At 46.1% G+C, this 22,638-nt stretch overlaps 1 protein-coding gene across 1 annotated transcript in view; it reads left to right on the top strand.

Annotated features, from left to right (window-relative positions):
* LOC311116239 (NLR family CARD domain-containing protein 3-like) overlaps nt 1-22,638 on the top strand; it is a 35,758-nt gene that overhangs the window by 7,750 nt on the left and 5,370 nt on the right. The window contains exons 3-8 of the mRNA XM_084191352.1: nt 9,185-9,301; nt 9,556-9,640; nt 9,770-9,998; nt 10,342-12,103; nt 12,388-12,532; nt 17,197-17,375. Of these exons, the coding sequence (XP_084047478.1) occupies nt 9,185-9,301; nt 9,556-9,640; nt 9,770-9,998; nt 10,342-12,103; nt 12,388-12,532; nt 17,197-17,375 (2,517 nt within the window). The remainder of the gene's footprint in view (nt 1-9,184; nt 9,302-9,555; nt 9,641-9,769; nt 9,999-10,341; nt 12,104-12,387; nt 12,533-17,196; nt 17,376-22,638) is intronic.

A 22,638-nucleotide genomic window follows, 5' to 3' on the forward strand; every position in this document is an offset into this window, starting at 1 on the left:
GCGCCGGAGATGCCCAGCTCGGAGAGGGTGGAGAGGAGGATCTGATGGTTCACAGTATCAAAGGCAGCAGACAGGTCTAGAAGGACAAGAGCAGAGGAGAGAGAGTTAGCTTTAGCAGTGCGGAGAGCCTCCGTGACACAGAGAAGAGCAGTCTCAGTTGAATGACCAGTCCTGAAACCTGACTGGTTTGGATCAAGAAGGTCATTCTGAGAGAGATAGCAAGAGAGTTGGCTAAAGACGGCACGCTCAATAGTTTTGGAAAGGAAAGAAGGGATACTGGTCTGTAGTTGTTGACATCAGTGGGATCGAGTGTTGGTTTTTTGAGAAGGGGAGCAACTCTCGCTCTCTTGAAGACGGAAGGGACATGGCCAGCGGTCAAGGATGAGTTGATCAGCGAGGTGAGGTAGGGGAGAAGGTCACCGGAGATGGTCTGGAGAAGAGAGGAGGGGATGGGGTCAAGCGGGCAGGTTGTTGGGCGGCCTGCAGTCACAAGTCGCAGGATTTTATCTGGAGAGAGAGGGGAGAAAGAAGTCAAAGCATAGGGTAGGGCAGTGTGAGTAGGACCAGCAGTGTCATTAGACTTAACAAACGAGGATCGGATGTCGTCAACCTTCTTTTCAAAGTGGTTGACGAAGTCATCCACAGAGAGAGAGGAGGGGGGGGGGGGGGGGGATTCAGCAGTGAGGAAAATGTGGCAAATAGCTTCCTAGGGTTAGAGGCAGATGCTTGGAATTTAGAGTGGTAGAAAGTGGCCTTAGCAGCAGAAACAGATGAAGAAAATGTAGAGAGGAGGGAGTGAAAAGATGCCAGGTCGGCAGGGAGTTTAGTTTTCTTCCATTTCCGCTCCGCTGCCCGGAGCTCTGTTCTGTGAGCTTGCAATGAGTCATCAAGCCACGGAGCTGGAGGGGAGGACCGAGCCGGCCGGGAGGATAGGGGACACAGAGAGTCAAAGGATGCAGAAAGGGAGGAGAGGAGGGTTGAGGAGGCAGAATCAGGAGATTGGAGGGAGAAGGATTGAGCAGAGGGAAGAGATGATAGGATGGAAGAGGAGAGAGTAGTGGGAGAGAGAGAGCGAAGGTTGCAGCGGCGCATTACCATCTGTGTAGGGGCAGAGTGAGTAGTGTGGGAGGAGAGCGAGAGAGAAAAGGAAACAAAGTAGTGGTCGGAGACATGGAGGGGAGTTGCAGTGAGATTAGTAGAAGAGCAGCATCTAGTAAAGATGAGGTCAAGCGTATTGCCTGCCTTGTGAGTAGGGGGGGACGGTGAGAGGGTGAGGTCAAAAGAGGAGAGGAGTGGAAAGAAGGAGGCAGAGAGAAATGAGTCAAATGTGGACATAGGGAGGTTGAAATCCCCCAAAACTGTGAGGGGTGAGCCATCCTCAGGAAAGGAACTTATCAAGGCGTCAAGCTCATTGATGAACTCTCCAAGGGAACCTGGAGGGCGATAGATGACAAGGATATTAAGCTTAAATGGGCTAGTGACTGTGACAGCATGGAATTCAAATGAGGAGATAGACAGATGGGTTAGGGGAAAAATTGAGAATGTCCACTTGGGAGAGATGAGGATTCCTGTGCCACCACCCCTCTGACCAGATGCTCTCGGGGTATGCGAGAACACATGGTCAGACGAGGAGAGAGCAGTAGGAGTAGCAGTGTTTTCAGTGGTAATCCATGTTTCCGTCAGCGCCAGGAAGTCGAGGGACTGGAGATTAGCATAGGCTGGGATGAAGTCAGCTTTGTTGGCAGCAGAACGGCAGTTCCAGAGGCTGCCTGAGACCTGGAACTCCAGGTGTGGGGTGCGTGCAGGGACCACCAGGTTAGAGAGGCAGCAGCCACGCGGTGTGGGGCGTTTGTGTAGCCTGTGCAGAGAGGAGAGAACAGGGATAGGCAGAGGCATAGTTGACAGGCTGTAGCAAATGGCTACAATAATGCAGAGGAGATCGGAATGAAATGAACTAAACATCTGGGAGAGTAGAGAGCAGGGCCTCCCTCACCAAAAACTTCTACCTCAGAAACTATAATTGTTTCACTGAACCACCCGAACAAAAACTCTACCAACTTCCACCTTTAGAAATCAGAATTGTTGTGAACCACAGCGGTTCAATGTTTAAAGGAATAGACTCAACCCACTTTATTCAGCTAGCTAACTATGACACCATAGCTAACTAGCATGCTAGCATCCAAATAACACACAGTTTAGCACCAACACTTGGTCACAACAAACCACCAATAGTGTGTTAACACACTAAGCAGATAATTCGGCTATGTAGCACAACTATATTGTATTTAGCTACTACAGTACAGTTAGCTGGTCATGTTGGCTAGCTAGCAATGGCCACTGTGTTGACCTTGTTTGAAGAACGGCTAGCTAGCTAACTAGCTTCGTGCAACCCCCGGCACCACCGAAAAACAATGCCAACCTACAGTAACTACCCACAACAGCCCACAATGCCTAGCTATGACGCCATAGCTAACTAGCATGCTAGCATCCAATAACACACAGTTTAGCACCAATACTTGGTTACAACAAACTACCAAGAGTGTGTTAACACACTAAACAGATAATTCATGTCCGTGTCTAGTTCCTTTCATAACGCAGCAAAAATTAAACGTTGGCTAGCTAGCACATTAACACTGGAAACAACTCTCCACCGTTGCACTAAACAGATAATTACCAATAAACGTTACCAGTAGCTACCCGCTAGCTAGCTAGCATACCAAGAGTGTGATAACACACTAAACAGATAATTCATGTCCGTGTCTAGTTCCTTTCATAACGCAGCAAAGATTAAACGTTGGCTAGCTAGCATATTAACACTGGAAACAACTCTCCAACGTTGCACTAAACAGATAATTACCAATAAACGTTACCAGTAGCTACCCGCTAGCTAGCTAGCTAGCTAGCCTCGTGCTTCGCCGGGCTCCGCCGTAAACAATACAATACTTACCTACAATAATTGCCTACGGAAACCTACAATAACAACCTAAATAACTACGTAAATAAACTACCTACCTACGATCTAAATACATGGTTTAAGCTTTACTCAACACCATATGAGAAGCCAAGCTTACCTCCTGCTAGAGAAAAACACAACCTCTCCCGACGAAGCATTGAAATGCATTGAATAACACATTCATAAATGGCAAAAAGGACAATAAATCACAAGAAACAAGGTTTTGAAGTGTCTGTCCTAAATCTAGGAGATATAAAAAAATCAGGAAATATATATATATTTTTAAACATACAGTATTTAACCCCTTTTTTTGGATGACAAAAAGGACAGTCAAAAATAAATCATAAGTAACAAGATTTTGCAAGTGTCCTAAATGTTAAAGCATTGAACCTCTCACTAAAGGCTTACCTCAGGTAACTTATTATTAACAAGGTTACGGTTACTTGGTGAGCGTTAACCCTTTAGGTTTACCTCAGGTAACTGATTATTAACAAGGTTACAGCTACTTGGTGAGCATCAACCCTGTAGGTTTACCTCAGGTAACTTATTATTAATAAGGTTATGGTTACTTGGTGAGCGCACTCACTGTTCACCTGAGTACATGTTGTGGTCACCAATAGTGAGGTGAGACATAGTTTGAGAGGCAATGGCTGGCCGATAGCCATCAAACATTAAACATTTTCTGGTCATGGATAGCCATATTTGTTGTTGTTTTTAAAGTGTACAATCTAAACAAAACGCATGTCCCTGTCCTCTTTTTCAAGATGTGGCCGATTTTACACAGCCAGAAGACATTTTTTAATTAAGAAAAAAACATTTTTTTGACAACTTGTGGTTTCTAAATGGCTGCTGGGTAATTTGATATGCATCGAAATCTTCGTTCATAGGCATCAAATTGAGCGAATGCTGCGCAGGTTCACTGAGTTGCAAACCAAATGGATATAATGGGGTGATTGTTGTCTAATCGGGTGGTCTAGCTAATGGATTTGTAGATCAGACGCAGTTGCTACCTCAGATTATGAGCCTAAGCCTAGCAAGTGTCATGAAGTGTCAGGTCTCCTGCAGTGGTCTAAGGCCACTAGAGATCCTGGTTCGAATCCAGACTGTCGTAGCCGGCCGCGACCGGGAGAACCGTGACAAAAAAATGTTTTTTAATGTAATGAATGAGTTATGTAGTACCCACATACGGCCACAAGGAGGAGGAAGAGTGCCATAAACCCATACAGTTTTTTGCCATAAAAACCCTAAACCTAACAATCAATCAAATGTATTTATAAAGCCCTTTTTACACCAGCAGATGTCACAAAGTGCTATACAGAAACTCTTACCCTACTTATAACCTATTTTAGCCGTAACCCTAACCCCTAATTCTAGGGTAGGGTAGCCTAGAACACTTTTAGAAACTATTTTAATAATAATATCATCTTAGTAAATACAATTATAGTATTAAATAGCGTTTTGATTATTTTGTTGTTATTTTATTATATGTATAATTGCAAAACAGAACACTTGATAAATAAGACACATTTGTTTTATTTTTCAATGTAGTTTGAATTGGGTGACCTAGTAACCTCTGTGTGAAAGTCCAGCAATTGGCGTGGGGCAGGTTTGAGACTGATCTAATACACTTTATTTCTCAGCTGCCTCACCAACGTCTGTATGTGAATTAATAACTTTTAATTGATAAATATTTCCAATAGATGGCAGCATAAGACCACGAAGCATCAGTTATAGGCTACAAGCAGAAATATGATTGACATAAAATAGCATGCAACCAAATACTATATGTCCCATGATTTTCTAAAATGGTCACTCATTACTTTATTTAGCTATATATCTCGTTTTAGGCCTGTGATGCTTTTGGAAGAGCAATTAAATAGTGACTATAGCAGGTGTTGAACCCCTGGTAAATAATCACTAGTCAGATGCTCCAACCTCAACCCTAGTATACATGCATTTTTTAAATATCTAATATTGTGATTAAACAACCTCGGAATAGATAAGACAAGAGTGCGTCTTCCAGCCCGCCAATAAATTACATCATGCAACCCTCCCGGTTAGCAAATGTACCTCAACATGCCCCTCGCTTGAGCTAGAAGTCAGAGTGCTCGCTGCTGGTTGATGAATCAGACAATGAATGTACTAGGAAAATAAGTTTTCTTGACCAGAGGTGACTAAATTAATGTTCAGGCTTATTGATAATTGTTATAGTAATGAAGTATAATTTCAAAACATGAGCATAAAGACAGGTAATAATAAACATGAATCATCATTATATTATTTCACAGTAATCTGTTAAATGCTTTTTCAGTCGTTCCTCTTGCGTTAGCAGTGTGGAAAGGGACAGTAAAAAGCGTGTGCAGGAGTTTTCCTGTGAGGGGGAGTGGTGGTGTATCCAGGGAGAAAACTAAACTAACCTTCTGAAATGTCATTCGTGGTCTAATGCTGCCATCTATAGGAATTATTTATTAACTGCAGTAGTATTGAATAAAGTGTATCCTTACTAAAGTAGTAATTACTCAGAATTTCAAAATATGACATTTTCTAGTTCATTTTACCACTTACAACCATAACATAACAATGTATAGCATAACAAACAATGAAACTGACAAAAAACAAAAACACCATACATTTAGTTAACTATATATATATATATATATATTTTTTAACTATTTATTTACATGGGTGACATTATCTGCCAAAGTAACACCACTGTAGATAAAGAAGAGATCTCCAGTAGGTGAACCAAAACATTCAAAGGCCATTTTCTCAAAATTGAGGTTACAAGTTTATCATCTTTCAAAGCAGAATTACTTTCCCATTGTTCCTCAACTGTAGTGTATGATACACCTTTTTCTAGCTGAGTCTCTACTTTTATCCAAAGTAAAAAAAACACCATTTCAAATTTTGCTACATTTGACTGTGTAAAACCTAGCAGTACTACTTATTTCTCTGAGAGTGAGGCAGATATGTAGCATTTTGCAAAAAAACATGATTATTTGTCTCTCTGTGTCACGCCCTGGCTCTGGGGACTCTAATATGTTGAGCCAGGGTGTGTAAAGTCTATGTGTTTTGTTCTAGGTTTCACTTTCTAGTATTGTTTGTCTATGTTGGCCAGTGTGGTTCTCAATCAGAGGCAACGTGATTCAGCTGTTGCTTGTTGTCTCTGATTGAGAACCATACTTTAGCAGCCTGTTTCCCCACAGAGTTTGTGGGATCTTGTTTCTAGTCTGTTGTGTTAGACCGTGAACTGTCACGTTTTCGTTTTGTCAATTTTGATCGTGTCTCTAATAAAGAGTATGTTTGCCTGCAACGCTGCGCCTTGGTCCTCATCTCTGTTCGACGATCGTGACAGAAGATCCCACCAAGACTGGACCAAGCAGCAAGTCCAGGAGCCAGCGCCTGAGAGATCTCTAGCGGATCTCCTTCGCCTCCTCGACTGGGTCAAGCCATGTGAGGAAGAGAGGGGCTTGACGTGGAAGCAGAAGGGCGAAAGGCTGGCAAAAAGTATGGGGACCTGGTCCACGGGTAGGAGTGAAGCCCATAAAATTTTTAGGGGGGGGCTAACGCCGTGGACGACGGGGCAGCAGGAGGCCGCCAGGTTACGGGAGTCACTGGTCACCAGGGGGAAGGAGGATGTAGAGGCACGGCGAGAGGTACTGGGGTGTGTTGCCAGTCCGGTCCGGCCTGTTCCTGATCCCCACGTAGGGCCAGTGGTGTGTGTTCCCAGTACGGTCCGGCCTGTTCCTGCCACTCGCACCAAGTCTACGGTGCGCGTCGCCAGCTCGGCCCGGCCTGTTCCTGCTCCCCGCACCAAGTCTGTGGTGGGCGTCGCCAGCCCAGTCCGGCCCATTCCTGCTCCCCGCACCAAGTCAGTGGTGCGATTCGTCAGCCCTGTCCGGCCCGTTCCTGCTCCCCGCACCAAGTCACTGGTGCGCGTCGTCAGCCCGGTCCGGCCCATTCCTGCTCCCCGCACCAAGTCAGTGGTGCGTTTCGTCAGCCCGGCTCGGCCCGCTCCTGCTCCCCACACCAAGCCAGTGGTGTGCGTCGTCAGTCCGGCACGGCCCATGCCTGTTCCACCGGTGGCTGGTCCGGCACCGGTCAGATGCTTCACGCCGGAGCTAGAGCAATCCGCTCCACCAGTGTGCAGTCCAGCTCCGGCCAGCGGGGCCAGACCGGACCAGGGGTACTTTGGGGGGTTGGAGAGGGAGCGGGGATCAGGCCCGGAGCCGGATCCGCCGCCTAAGCGGAGTGCCCACCCGGTCCCTCCCCTGTGGTATTTGGTGGGCGCGGTCGGAGTCCGCGCCTTTAGGGGGGGGGGTACTGTCACGCCCTGGCTCTGGGGACTCTAATATGTTGAGCCAGGGTGTGTAAAGTCTATGTGTTTTGTTCTAGGTTTCACTTTCTAGTATTGTTGTTCTATGTTGGCCAGTGTGGTTCTCAATCAGAGGCAACGTGATTCAGCTGTTGCTTGTTGTCTCTGATTGAGAACCATACTTTAGCAGCCTGTTTCCCCACAGAGTTTGTGGGATCTTGTTTCTAGTGTGTTGTGTTAGACCGTGAACTGTCACGTTTTCGTTTTGTCAATTTTGATCGTGTCTCTAATAAAGAGTATGTTTGCCTGCAACGCTGCGCCTTGGTCCTCATCTCTGTTCGACGATCGTGACAGAAGATCCCACCAAGACTGGACCAAGCAGCAAGTCCAGGAGCCAGCGCCTGAGAGATCTCTAGCGGATCTCCTTCGCCTCCTCGACTGGGTCAAGCCATGTGAGGAAGAGAGGGGCTTGACGTGGAAGCAGAAGGGCGAAAGGCTGGCAAAAAGTATGGGGACCTGGTCCACGGGTAGGAGTGAAGCCCATAAAATTTTTAGGGGGGGGCTAACGCCGTGGACGACGGGGCAGCAGGAGGCCGCCAGGTTACGGGAGTCACTGGTCACCAGGGGGAAGGAGGATGTAGAGGCACGGCGAGAGGTACTGGGGTGTGTTGCCAGTCCGGTCCGGCCTGTTCCTGATCCCCACGTAGGGCCAGTGGTGTGTGTTCCCAGTACGGTCCGGCCTGTTCCTGCCACTCGCACCAAGTCTACGGTGCGCGTCGCCAGCTCGGCCCGGCCTGTTCCTGCTCCCCGCACCAAGTCTGTGGTGGGCGTCGCCAGCCCAGTCCGGCCCATTCCTGCTCCCCGCACCAAGTCAGTGGTGCGATTCGTCAGCCCTGTCCGGCCCGTTCCTGCTCCCCGCACCAAGTCACTGGTGCGCGTCGTCAGCCCGGTCCGGCCCATTCCTGCTCCCCGCACCAAGTCAGTGGTGCGTTTCGTCAGCCCGGCTCGGCCCGCTCCTGCTCCCCACACCAAGCCAGTGGTGTGCGTCGTCAGTCCGGCACGGCCCATGCCTGTTCCACCGGTGGCTGGTCCGGCACCGGTCAGATGCTTCACGCCGGAGCTAGAGCAATCCGCTCCACCAGTGTGCAGTCCAGCTCCGGCCAGCGGGGCCAGACCGGACCAGGGGTACTTTGGGGGGTTGGAGAGGGAGCGGGGATCAGGCCCGGAGCCGGATCCGCCGCCTAAGCGGAGTGCCCACCCGGTCCCTCCCCTGTGGTATTTGGTGGGCGCGGTCGGAGTCCGCGCCTTTAGGGGGGGGGGTACTGTCACGCCCTGGCTCTGGGGACTCTAATATGTTGAGCCAGGGTGTGTAAAGTCTATGTGTTTTGTTCTAGGTTTCACTTTCTAGTATTGTTGTTCTATGTTGGCCAGTGTGGTTCTCAATCAGAGGCAACGTGATTCAGCTGTTGCTTGTTGTCTCTGATTGAGAACCATACTTTAGCAGCCTGTTTCCCCACAGAGTTTGTGGGATCTTGTTTCTAGTGTGTTGTGTTAGACCGTGAACTGTCACGTTTTCGTTTTGTCGTTTTTGATCGTGTCTCTAATAAAGAGTATGTTTGCCTGCAACGCTGCGCCTTGGTCCTCATCTCTGTTCGACGATCGTGACACTCTGAAATGAAACCATCAAGTGATAGATTTTAAACAAATACATGTCTGTCATTTAACAACCTCATGCCATGATTAGCTAGTGAAAAAAGACACCAATATCTTTCATAATTTCTTTAAACAATAGAAGCTAATTGACGAACATTTCTGAAAATGGATATATAGCGTTTTGGAATGAAACTCTTCTCATGTTTCCCCATCTGAGCTCAGAGTAGATGAGAGACGTAATGTTTGTCTCTGTTGTGTTGAAGCCCAATCAAGCAGGAGAGACCAGCCTCCCCTGTACCCAGCTGTGTGTCCATGAAGAGTGACCGGTCTAAGGGTCTTCCTATATACTTCAGAGAGGGAGACTTTTCTACTGAACAAAGGTAAGAAGAAGTTAAACAACACAGTCTCTAGTCATTTCTCCTCTCCCATTTTCCCATTTATTTTTGTTGTTTTCATAATCCATAGGCTAATCATTGTTTCCATTTTCATAGTCCTGAAACAATATTAAACAAACAAAACATTCCCTCCCTGTGTGTGTCTGTGTGTGTGTGTGTGTGCGTGTGTGTGTGTGTGTGTGTGTGTGTGTGTGTGCACTCCCTGGATGAGGAAATGTAATCTCATGTTTTTTCCCCAGAAACCAACAGGAGAGATCAGAGTCAGAGATTCTCCGTGGTCAGTCTTCCCAGAGTCATCAAACAGACCTGGCCTCCATATTCAGTGTATGTGGTCCTGTTATGTACATTTGTTTTTGTTTACCTCAAGTAAAGTTGATCTGTCAATCATTCATTAATGTGTTAATGAGAAAGCATTTAGTCTCTTGCTTAACTGATTTACTTGATTTATTTCAGTTGCTTGAAGAGAATATTATGACATTTGTGAAGAACGAGCTGAAGATGTTCAAGAGGATTCTTAGTCCAGAACTCCCAGAAGGCTTTGAGAGCCAGAAGCAGGATAAGGAAGTGGTGGATTCTGAAGATGAGAAGCAGGAGAGCAGTGCCAGAGAGGGGGCTCTGAAGATCACACTGCACGTCCTGAGGAAAATGAACCAGAAGGAGCTTGCTGACACACTGGAGAAAAGTAAGAGCTGTCTGCCTCATGTTGAATGCTGTTTTAGAACATTTAAATGCTGTAGCTAAAGTACAGCTAAAGTAGCTGTGTAACTAAATGATATTGTAGCAGCCTTAACGCAACACCTACTGACTTCATCAAGGAGCAGCAGGGATGTGTTGTAGAGAGAGAGAGAGAGAGAGAGAGAGAGAGAGAGAGAGAGAGAGAGAATCCAGTCTGTAATGCATTATGAAAACATTTATACAGTAAGTTAAGAGAATAAATTATTATAATTTAAACTTTATAACACAGTCCTACAATACTGTAGCCATTAAAACATACGTAATATTAATATCCTCTGTGTTATTTCTAGATTCAGATGAGCTTGCTGTGATTTGCCAACGTGAACTCAAATCTAATCTAAAGAAGAAGTTTCAATGTGTATTTGAGGGGATCGCTAAACAAGGAAACCCAACACTTCTCAATAAGATCTACACAGAGCTCTACATCACAGAGGGTGGAACAGGAGAGGTCAATAATGAACATGAGCTGAGACAGATTGAGACAACAACCAGGAAACAAGCAAGACCAGAGACTGCAATCAAATGTAACGAAATCTTCAAACCCTTAACTGGACAAGACAAACTTATCAGAACTGTGCTGACAAAGGGAGTCGCTGGCATTGGAAAAACAGTCTCTGTGCAGAAGTTCATTCTGGACTGGGCTGAAGGAAAAGCAAATCAGGATGTCCAATTTGTATTTTCATTCCCTTTTCGGGAGCTGAATTTGATGAAAGGGGAAAAACACAATTTGATTGAACTTCTCAATCAATTCTCAATCGAAACCAAAGAATCAAGAATCTTCAACTACGAAAAGTACAAAGTTCTGTTCATCTTTGATGGTCTGGATGAGTGCCGACTGCCCCTAGACTTCCAGAAGAACAAGATCTGTTGTGACGTCACAGAGTCAACCTCAGTGGATGTTCTGCTGACAAATCTCATCAAGGGAAATCTGCTTCCCTCTGCTCTCCTCTGGATAACTACCCGACCTGCAGCAGCCAATCAGATCCCTTCAGTGTGTGTTGACCAGGTGACAGAGGTACGAGGGTTCAATGACCCACAGAAGGATGAATATTTCAGGAAGAGATTCAGTGATCAGGACCTAGCCAGCAGAATCATCTCACACATAAAGACATCAAGGAGCCTCCACATCATGTGCCACATTCCAGTCTTCTGTTGGATTTCTGCAACAGTCCTTGAGCACATGTTGAAACATAAGACAGAAGAGATGCCCAAGACTCTGACTGAGATGTACTCACACCTTGTGGAGTTTCATACCAAACAGAAGAATGAAAAGTATCTTGGGAAAGAAGAGACAGGTCCACACTGGAATAACGAGAGCATTCTGTCACTGGGAAAACTGGCTTTTCAACAGCTTATGAAGGGCAATCTGATTTTCTATGAAGAAGAGCTGAAAGAGGCTGGGATTGATGTCAATGAAGCCTCTGTGTACTCAGGATTGTGCACACAGATCTTTAAAGAGGAATGTGTGCTGTACCAGGACAAGGTGTACTGCTTCGTGCATCTGAGCATTCAGGAGTTTCTGGCTGCTGTATATGTGTTCCTCTCATTCATCAACAACAATGAGAATCTAATGGCCGAACCGCAAGTTACTGAAGTTACTGTCTACAAGAGTGCTGTGGATAAAGCCTTACGAAGTGAGACAGGAAACCTGGACCTGTTCCTCCGCTTCCTTCTGGGCCTCTCACTGGAGTCCAATCAGAAGCACTTACGAGGTCTACTGACAAAGACAAGAAGCAGCTCACAGAGCCATGAAGAAACAGTCAAGTACATCAAGAAGAAGATCAGGGAGAATCCCTCTCCAGAGAGGTGCATCAATCTGTTCCACTGTCTGAATGAACTGAATGACCATTCTCTTGTGGAGGAGATCCAAAGCTACCTGAGATCAGGAAGTCTCTCAGAAGAAGAACTGTCACCTGCACAGTGGTCAGCTCTGGTCTTTGTGTTGCTGACTTCAGAAAAGGAGCTGGATGTGTTTGACCTGAAAAAATACTCCAGATCAGAGGAAGGTCTTCTGAGGCTGCTGCCAGTGGTCAAAGCCTCCAGAGCTGCTCTGTGAGTACATACAATGACATTTAAGAACTAATCAAAAGGAAGAAATATTAAGTTTAGAGTAAAATATGTATTATAATATGTATATAATATTCTATTGAAAAACATATTGAATAAATGCATTGATTTTCACATTAGTATAACATTATAACCATACAATTCTAGGAGACGGAAGATGAATCTGTATGTTGTTTGAGAGAATAAACCAAATGCATCTGCCATTGTCCTTCTACACTAATGGTTAAATTAACAGTGTGTTTGTGAAATCATGATGATCTCTCTGTCAGGCTGTCAGGTTGTGGAGTCACAGAGAAAGGCTGTGCTTCTCTGGCCTCAGCTCAGAAGTCAAACCCCTCACACCTGAGAGAGCTGGATCTGAGTAACAATGACCTGAAGGATTCAGGAGTGAAGCTGCTCTCTGCTGGACTGGGGAATCCCCACTGTAAACTTGAGACTCTGAGGTCAGTATTCCTGTAGTTGGTCAACAAGTGATAACTGTTCACCAGATCCACATGTGTTTACCAGGCACACATAGTCCACACCATATGTGTTTGGACAGTGAAGCTTACAGTTTTAAATTTGGTGCTATGCTCCAGCATTTTGGATTTGAGATAGAATGTTTCATATTAGGTGACAGAACAGAATGTCACCTTTTATTTGAGGGTCTTCATTAGGGGTGTAACGATTCATCGACTACATCGATGTATCGATTTATATTCATATGATTCAACTACATCGATCTGTGCGCGGCGAGTTGGCCTTTTGGACAACATATATCGATCTAATATCGTTTTAAAATGTAATAAATCGATTGTATCGATACTAGGAAATAACCCATTGGATTTAAGCACGTCAGACTTTATATGCAGGGGTGCACATAACTGGTACGCAGATACGCAAGCGCGACAAATTACTACGCGCCTTTGCGTACTTGACCGATCTTCTCATCTAACCTTACACATGACATGTTGCTTGTCAACTACTGTCAGGGATGTCCAAAAAGCAACAGACATTAAGCAGCCTTTTTGGCGTTTCGCCACCTACAAAGAAACGCCAACTGGAGCCAGAGCCGAAGAAATGTGGTGCAAGATTTGCCGCTCAAATCCACATCTAGCAGACAAAACAGGTGCATTTTATAAAGGCTCAAAGAATTTCAACCATCCTTTATTTGACAAACATGAAAAGAGCAAGGAGCACACGAATGTGGCGCAAGCCATTGCTAAAAGCTAGCCGAGAATAAATGTCCAGTCGCCCACTTGCCAGATAGCGAGACAAGCTGAATGAAGAACAGAGGCAAGCTCTGTTTAATATTTTTCTCTTTCCATAAAGCTAAACACGCACGTCCCATGTCTTCCTATTCTGAGGATGTTCCTTTACTGAATGCTTTTTGATGGATCTGAGGACATCACAAAAACTGAGCAGGAAATAGTTTACATTGTGTCCAGCAACGGAGAGTTTACTTCGGACTTTATTGGACTGATTGAATTGGGTGCTGACCGAACCGCACAGGCCATAACAGACGGACTTGTGAGACTTTTCCAGGACACAGGCTTGGATGACTGGACAACAAAGTTGCACAGACGGGGCTGCTGTCAACGTAGGTATGGGTAAGTTTCATAATACCAGATGGTCTGCATGGAGGCATGAAACACTGTTAAAAATAGCAAGACTATTGCCAGCCATTAAAATGCAACTGGTTACCAGGTATTTATTTCAGTCACACTGGTTGAATTTTTGGCTAAAAGGTTACTGAATCGATTTCAAGTCACTGAATCGTTTCGGATCGTATCGTTCTAAATGAACCAATATCGTCCTTGAATCGTATCGACAACCACGAATCGTGATACGAATCGAATCGTTGTTAAAACGAATCGTTACACCCCTAGTCTTCATACATATCTGTTTTACTAATTAGATTCGAAAGCACTTAATGTATGTAGTTCTCTCATTTGAAAAAGTCGTAATTATTTGGACTAATTAATTTAGTCTAAAGTTTAGTATTTTGTCCAATATTCTTTGCCTGCAGTGATTACATCAAGCTTGTGATTCTACAAACTTGTTGAATGCATTTGCAGTTTGTCTTGGTTGTGTTTTGGATGATGTTTTTCCCAATAGAAACTGAATGGTGAATAATGTCCTGTCATTTTGGAGTCACTTCACTTGTATTGTCAGTAAGAATAGAATCTGTTTCTGAACACTTTTACATTCATGTGGATGCTACCTTGATTATGAATAATCATGAAAGAATCATGAATAATGATGAATGAGAAAGTTACAGAGGAACAAGGATCATACCCCCTCTGTTATTGGTAATGGTGAGAGGTTAGCATGTTTTGTTGTAGCCTCTGTAACTTTCTCACTCATTATTATTCATGATTCATTCATGATTTTTCTTTATCATGGCATCATCAGGATTCATTTAGTAGTGTTTAGAAACATGTTATCTACTCACTTAGACAGAAGATTAATCCAGTCATCATCCACCATTCAGTTACTATCGGGCAAAACATAACCCAAAACACAACCAAAACAAACTGCAAATGCAACCAACGAGTTTGGGATCAAATACTCAACTTTTGACTACTTTTACAAATTATAAGTAAATTTGTTGGAATACTTATGACTTCTTTAAATGGGGGGACTAGATACATAAAGTGCTTCATTTCTAAATGGTGAAACAGATATGTATTAAAATACCCTCAAATAAAATGTGACATTATATACTGTCACCTCATATTAAACATTTGATCTCAAATCCAAAATGCTGGAGTATAGAGCCACATTTAAAATGTTATCTTCACTGTCAAAATAGATATGGTGTGGACTGTATACTCAATACAATCTAAATCTGATACCTCACTGTCTGTCTTTTGACTGATACTGCTTTTTAAACTGCTCTGGTCAGTCTACTCAAATATTTGTAATATACATTTTTCTATCTGCAGGCAATACTTTCATAATTTGTCATTTCCAATAATGAAACATCCATTTATGAATATATATGGCAGGTTTCAGGACACATTTAATCAATGAATTGATGTTCACATTAGTATAACATTATGACCATACAATTCTAGGAGACGGAAGATGAATATATATGTTGTTTGAGAGAATAAACGAAATGCATCTGCAATTGTCCTTCTACACTACTGGTTAAATTAACAGTGTGTTTGTGAAGTCATGATGATCTCTTTGTCAGGCTGTCAGGCTGTGGAGTCACAGAGGAAGGCTGTGCTTCTCTGGTCTCAGCTATGAAGTCAAACCCCTCACACCTCAGAGAGCTGGATCTGAGTAACAATGACCTGAAGGATTCAGGAGTGAAGCTGCTCTCTGCTGGACTGGGGAATCCCCCCTGTAAACTGGAGACTCTGAGGTCAGTATTCCTGTAGTTGGTCAACAAGTGATAACTGTTCACCAGATCCACATGTGTTTACCAGGCACACATAGTCCACACCATATGTGTTTGGACAGTGACGCTTTCAGTTTTACATTTGGTGCTATGCTCCAGCATTTTGGATTTGAGATAGAATGCTTCATATTAGGTGACAGTACAGAATGTCACCTTTTATTTAAAGTTATTCATAAATATATATTTTTTACCGTTTAGAAATGAAAGCACTTTACGTATCTAGTTCTCCCATTTTAAGTCGTAATTATTTGGACAAATTCAATTAGTCTAAAGTGTATTGGGCTCCCGAGTGGCGCAGTGGTCTAAGGCACTGCATCTCAGTGCTTGAGGCGTCACTACAGACCCCCTGGTTCGATTCCAGGCTTTATCACAACCGGCCGTGATTGTGAGTCCCATAGGGCGGTGCACAATTGGCCCAGCTTTGGCCGGTGTAGGCTGTCATTGTAAATAAGAATTTGTTCTTAACTGACTTGCCTAGTAAAATAAAAATACATAAAAAAGTGTTTGGTCCCATATTCCTTACCTGCAGTGATTACATCAAGCTTGTGATTCTACAAACTTGTTAAATGCATTTGCAGTTTGTCTTGGTTTTGTTTTGGATTATGTTTTTCCCAATAGAAACTGAATGGTGAATAATGTCCTGTCATTTTGGAGTCACTTCACTTGTATTGTCAGTAAGAACATAATATGTTTCTGAACACTTCTACATTCATGTGGATGCTACCATGATTATGAATAATCATTAATAAATGGTCATTGATGATGAATGAGAAAGTTACAGAGGAACAAGGATCATACCCCCTCTGTTATTGGTAATGGTGAGAGGTTAGCATGTTTTGTTGTAGCCTCTGTAACTTTCTCACTCATTATTATTCATGATTCATTCATGATTTTTCTTAATCAAGGCATCATCAGGATTAATTTAGTAGTGTTTAGAAACATGTTATCTACTCACTTAGACAGAAAATTACTCCAGTCATCATCCACCATTCAGTTACTATCGGGCAAAACATAACCCAAAACACAACCAAAACAAACTGCAAATGCAACCAACGAGTTTGGGACCAAATACTAAACTTTTCACTACATTAGTACACTATGAGTGAATTTGTCAAAATACTTATGACTTCTTCAAACTAGATACATAAAGTGCTTTCATTTCAAAACGTGAAACAGATATGTATTAAAATACCCTCAACTAAAAGGTGACATTATATACTGTCACCTCATATGAAACATTTGATCTCAAATCCAAAATGCTGGAGTAAAGAGCCACATTTAAAATGTTAGCTTCACTGTCAAAATAGATATGGTGTGGACTGTATACTCAATACAATCTAAATCTGATACCTCACTGTCTGTCTTTTGACTGATACTGCTTTTTAAACTGCTCTGGTCAGTCTACTCAAATATTTGTACTATACATGTTTCTCTCTGCAGGCAATACTTTGATAATTTGTCATTTCTAATAATGAAACATCCATTTATGAATAGATATGGAAGGTTTCAGGACACATTTAATCAATGAATCGATTTTCACATTAGTATAACATTATGACCATACAATTCTAGGAGACGGACGATGAATATATATGTTGTTTGAGAGAATAAACCAAATGCATCTGCCATTGTCCTTCTACACTACTGGTGTTAAATTAACATATTGTGAAATCATGATGATCTCTCTGTCAGGCTGTCAGGCTGTGGAGTCACAGAGGAAGGCTGTGCTTCTCTGGTCTCAGCTCTGAAGTCAAACCCCTCACACCTGAGAGAGCTGGACCTGAGTAACAATGACCTGAAGGATTCAGGAGTGAAGCTGCTCTCTGCTGGACTGGGGAATCCCCACTGTAAACTGGAGACTCTGAGGTCAGTATTCTTGTAGTTGGTCAACAAGTGATAACTGTTCACCAGATCCACATGTGTTTACCAGGCACACATAGTCCACACCATATGTGTTTGGACAGTGAAGCTTACAGTTTTAAATTTGGCGCTATGCTCCAGCATCTTGGATTTGAGGTAGAATGTTTCATATTAGGCGACAGTACAGAATGTCACCTTTTATTTAAAGGTATTCATAAATATATATTTTTTACAGTTTAGAATTGAAAGCACTTTACGTATCTAGTTCTCCCATTTTAAGTCGTAATTATTTGGACAAATTCAATTAGTCGAAAGTTTAGTGGGCTCCCGAGTGGCGCAGCGGTCTAAGGCACTGCATCTCAGTGCTTGAGGCGTCACTACAGACCCCCTGGTTAGATTCCAGGCTGTATCACAACCGGCCGTGATTGGGAGTCCCATAGGGCAGCGCACAATTGGCCCAGCGTCGTCCGGGTTTGGCCGGTGTAGGCTGTCATTGTAAATAAGAATTTGTTCTTAACTGACTTGCCTAGTTAAATAAAAATACATAAAAAGTGTATGGTCCAATATTCTTTGCCTGCAGTGATTACATCAAGCTTGTGATTCCACAAACTTGTTAAATGCATTTGCAGTTTGTGTTAGTTGTGTTTTGGATGATGTATTCCCCAATAGAAACTGAATGGTGAATAATGTCCTGCCATTTTGGAGTCACTTCACTTGTATTGTCAGTAAGAATAGAAGATGTTTCTGAACACTTCTACATTCATGTGGATGCTACTATGATTATGAATGAATCGTGAATAATGACGAATAACTAAGTTATAGAGGCACAAAGATCAGAGAAAATGATTGTCAGAGTGGTGTGTGTAGATGAGGAAGGAATCAAGCGCAGGAAACCAGGAGGACTTTCACAGAACTTTAGTCAAGTCTGACAACAAGAATAAACGTCAACCCAACCGGGTGGCGCAAACAGATTACGCACGAAACACTGTGCGGAGAAAACAAGAAAAAGCGCACGCAGTGCGAACTCTCGTAACACATACGAGCGACTCAAAATATCGAGCAACAGCTGACAACAAGACAATCACGCATAACACCTGACCCAAACACACGAACTAAATAAGGGAAACAATTAAGACACAAATAAGGGACAGGTGTTATGAAACAGACAAAACCAAAAGAACATGAAACATAGAACGGTGGCAGCTAGTACTCCGGAGACGACGACCGCCGAAGCCTGCCCGAACAAGGAAGAGGAGCAGCCTCGGCCGAAACCGTGACAGTACCCCCCCCTTGACGCGCGGCTCCAGCCGTGCGCCGACCCGGAGCTCGGGGACGACCCGGACGACGCGGAGCAGGGCGCGCAGGATGACCCCGATGGAAATCGGTCAGTAGGGACTGGTCTAAGACGTCCCTCCTTGGCACCCAGCACCGCTCCTCCGGGCCGTACCCCTCCCACTCCACGAGATATTGAAGACCCCCCATCCGGCGTCTAGAATCCAGGATGGACCTCACGGTGTACGCCGGAGCCCCCTCGATGTCCAACGGGGGCGGAGGAGTCTCCTCAATCTCAAAGTCCTGGAGTGGACCAGCTACCACCGGCCTGAGGAGAGACACATGGAACGAGGGGTTAATATTTTTGTAATCAACAGGTAGTTCTAACCTATAACTCACCTCGTTCAATCTCCTCAGGACTTTAAATGGCCCCACAAACCGCCGACCCAGCTTCCGGCAGGGCAGGCGGAGGGGCAGGTTTCTGGTTGAGAGCCAGACTCGATCTCCAGGTGCGTACACTGGCCCCTCACTGCGGTGTAGGTCGGCGCTCGTCTTCTGTCGACGTATGGCACGCTGCAGATGGACGTGTGCAGCGTCCCACGTCTCCTCCGAGCGCCGCACCCACTCATCCACAGCGGGGGCCTCGATCTGGCTCTCATGCCATGGTGCCAGAACCGGCTGGTACCCTAATACACACTGAAAAGGGGTTAGTTGGGTGGAGGAGTGGCGAAGAGAGTTCTGTGCCATCTCGGCCCAGGGCACATATCTCGCCCACTCCTCCGGCCGGCCCTGACAGTATGACCTCAGAAACCTACCCACATCCTGGTTGACACGTTCAACCTGCCCATTACTCTCCGGGTGGTACCCCGAGGTAAGGCTTACCGAAACCCCCAACCGTTCCATAAATGCTCTCCACACCCTAGAGGTGAACTGGGGGCCTCGGTCAGACACTATATCCTCGGGTACCCCGTAATGCCGGAAGACATGGATGAACAGAGCCTCAGCGGTCTGTAGGGCAGTGGGTAGACCCGGCATGGGAAGGAGACGACAGGCCTTAGAGAACCGATCCACAACGACCAGGATGGTAGTATTCCCCTGTGAGGGGGGGAGGTCGGTAACAAAATCCACCGAGAGGTGGGACCAGGGTCGTTGTGGAATAGGCAGGGGTTGTAACTTACCCCTGGGCAAATGTCTGGGCGCCTTACACTGGGCACACACCGAACAGGAGGAGACATAAATCCTCACATCCCTAGCTAACGTTGGCCACCAGTACTTCGTGCTAAGGCAGTGCACTGTCCGGCCGATACCCGGATGGCCAGAGGAGGGGGACGTATGAGCCCAACAAATGAGGCGATCGCGTACCTCGAGCGGAACGTACGTCCGACCCACAGGACACTGTGGAGGACTCGGGTCGGTGCGTAACGCCCGCTCGATCTCACCATCAACCTCCCACACCACCGGAGCAACCAGACAAGACTCCGGTAGTATGGGCGTGGACTCAACTGACCTCTCCTCTGCGTCATACCGCCGAGACAGAGCATCTGCCTTCCCGTTCTGGGACCCAGGGATGTATGTGATCTTAAACACAAACCGGGCTAGGAACATAGTCCAACGAGCCTGGCGAGGATTCAGTCTCCTAGCTGCCCGGATGTACTCCAGGTTACGATGGTCAGTTAGAATGAGGAAAGGGTGTTGAGCCCCCTCGAGCCAATGCCGCCACACCTTTAGGGCCTGTACCACGGCTAACAGCTCCCTGTCTCCTACGTCATAATTCCGCTCCGCCGGACTGAGCTTCTTAGAGTAGAACGCACAGGGACGGAGTTTAGGTGGAGTGCCAGAACGCTGGGAAAGAACGGCCCCTATCCCGGCCTCTGACGCGTCCACCTCTACTTGGAACGGTAAAGAAGGATCCGGATGCGCCAACACCGGCGCCGAGGTAAACAGGTCCTTTAGTCTCCCAAATGCCCTGTCCGCCTCAGCTGACCACCGCAAGCGCACCGGACCCCCCTTTAACAGAGACGTTATGGGAGCTGCCACCTGTCCAAAACCCCGGATAAACCTCCGGTAATAATTCGCAAAACCCAAGAACCGTTGCACCTCCTTCACAGTGGTTGGGGTCTGCCAATTACGCACAGCTGACGCCCGGTCTACCTCCATCTTCACCCCTGACGCAGACAACTGGTAACCCAGAAAGGAGACCGACTTCTGGAAAAACAGACATTTCTCTGCCTTGACATATAGGTCATGCTCCAACAGCCTCCTCAATACTCGGCGCACCAGGGCTACATGCTCAGCACGGGTAGGACTATACACCAGAATGTCGTCGATGTACACAACTACTCCCTGTCCCTGCATGTCCCGGAAAATCTCATCGACGAAGGATTGGAAGACTGAGGGAGCATTCATCAACCCATATGGCATGACTAGATACTCGTAGTGTCCGGAAGTCGTGCTAAACGCTGTCTTCCATTCATCGCCCTCTCGAATGCGTACCAAGTTATATGCGCTCCTAAGATCCAATTTTGTAAAGAACTGCGCACCGTGCAGTGACTCCGTCATAGTCGCAATCAGAGGAAGTGGATAGCTGTACTTCACTGTGATCTGATTGAGACCGCGGTAATCAATACACGGGCGCAGACCTCCATCCTTTTTCTTTACAAAAAAGAAACTTGAGGAAGCGGGTGAAACGGAGGGCCGTATGTATCCCTGTCTCAGAGACTCAGAGATGTATGTCTCCATAGCCTTTCTCTCCTCTTGAGACAAGGGATACACATGGCTCCGCGGGAGAGCTGCTCCTGACTGGAGATCTATCGCACAATCCCCCCGTCTATGAGGCGGCAGCTGCGCCGCCCTAGTCTTACTGAACGCCAGTGCCAAATCCTCATACTCGGGGGGAATCTGCAGTGCTGGCATTAGATTCGGACTCTCCACCGAGGTCGCCCCTATGGAAACACCCAGACACCGCCCCTCACATTGAGCAGACCACCCTTTAAGAGCTTTCTCTCGCCACCTAATAATAGGGTCATGAGTCATCAACCAGGGAAGACCCAGCACTACCGGATACGCAGGAGAGTCAATCAGATAGAGCTGAATTCTCTCCTCATGACCCTCCTGCGCCGTCATCTGAATGGGTGCTGTGACTTCCCTAATCAACCCAGACCCTAACGGACGGCTATCTAGGGCATGGACGGGGAAAGGTTTATCCACTGGAAGGAGGGGAATCCCTAACTCTATACAGAACTGGCGATCTACAAAATTCCCAGCTGCGCCTGAATCTACCAGCGCCTTATGCTGGGAACGAGGTGCAACCTGTGGGAAACAAACAGGCAAGGTTAGGTGCACGACAGAAAGCTCTGGGTAAGCAGGGCGCCTACTCACCTGGGGGGACCCCCCAATGCGTGACCTGCCATCTCCCTCACTGGAGGACCCGCCCCAACACCTAGCCGCGGTGTGTCCTCCACGACCACAGTTGGTGCAAGGGCCGGGTCCCCTCGGGCTCCTCCTCCTCCGTTCCCTAGCGCCAGCACCTCCGAGCTCCATAGGGCTCGGCTCGGAGGTGCTGGAGAGTGGAATGGGCGAACCCCCCCCTCCGGGACGCCCACGGGTGGCGAGCAGGGTATCCAGCCGGATGGCCATGTCGACCAGCTGGTCGAACGTCAACGACGTGTCCCTGCACGCCAACTCTCGCTGGACGTCCTCCCGGAGGCTGCAGCGGAAATGGTCGATAAGGGCCCGCTCATTCCACCCTGCATCAGCCGCTAGGGTCCGGAACTCTAAGGCAAAGTCCTGGGCGCTCCTCATCCCCTGTCGGAGGTAGAACAGACGTTCCCCCGCCGCCTTCCCTTCCGGTGGATGGTCGAACACAGCACGGAAGCGGCGGGAGAACTCCGCATAGTTCGTAGTAGCGGCGTCCATTCTCCTCCACTCGGCGTTGGCCCACTCCAACGCCTTGCCGGTGAGACAGGAGATGAGGGCTGAGACGCTCTCGTGTCCCGAG

Source organism: Coregonus lavaretus (assembly GCF_964263955.1).
Source record: "Coregonus lavaretus genome assembly, contig: HAP1_SCAFFOLD_673, whole genome shotgun sequence".
Taxonomy (NCBI): Eukaryota; Metazoa; Chordata; class Actinopteri; order Salmoniformes; family Salmonidae; genus Coregonus; species Coregonus lavaretus.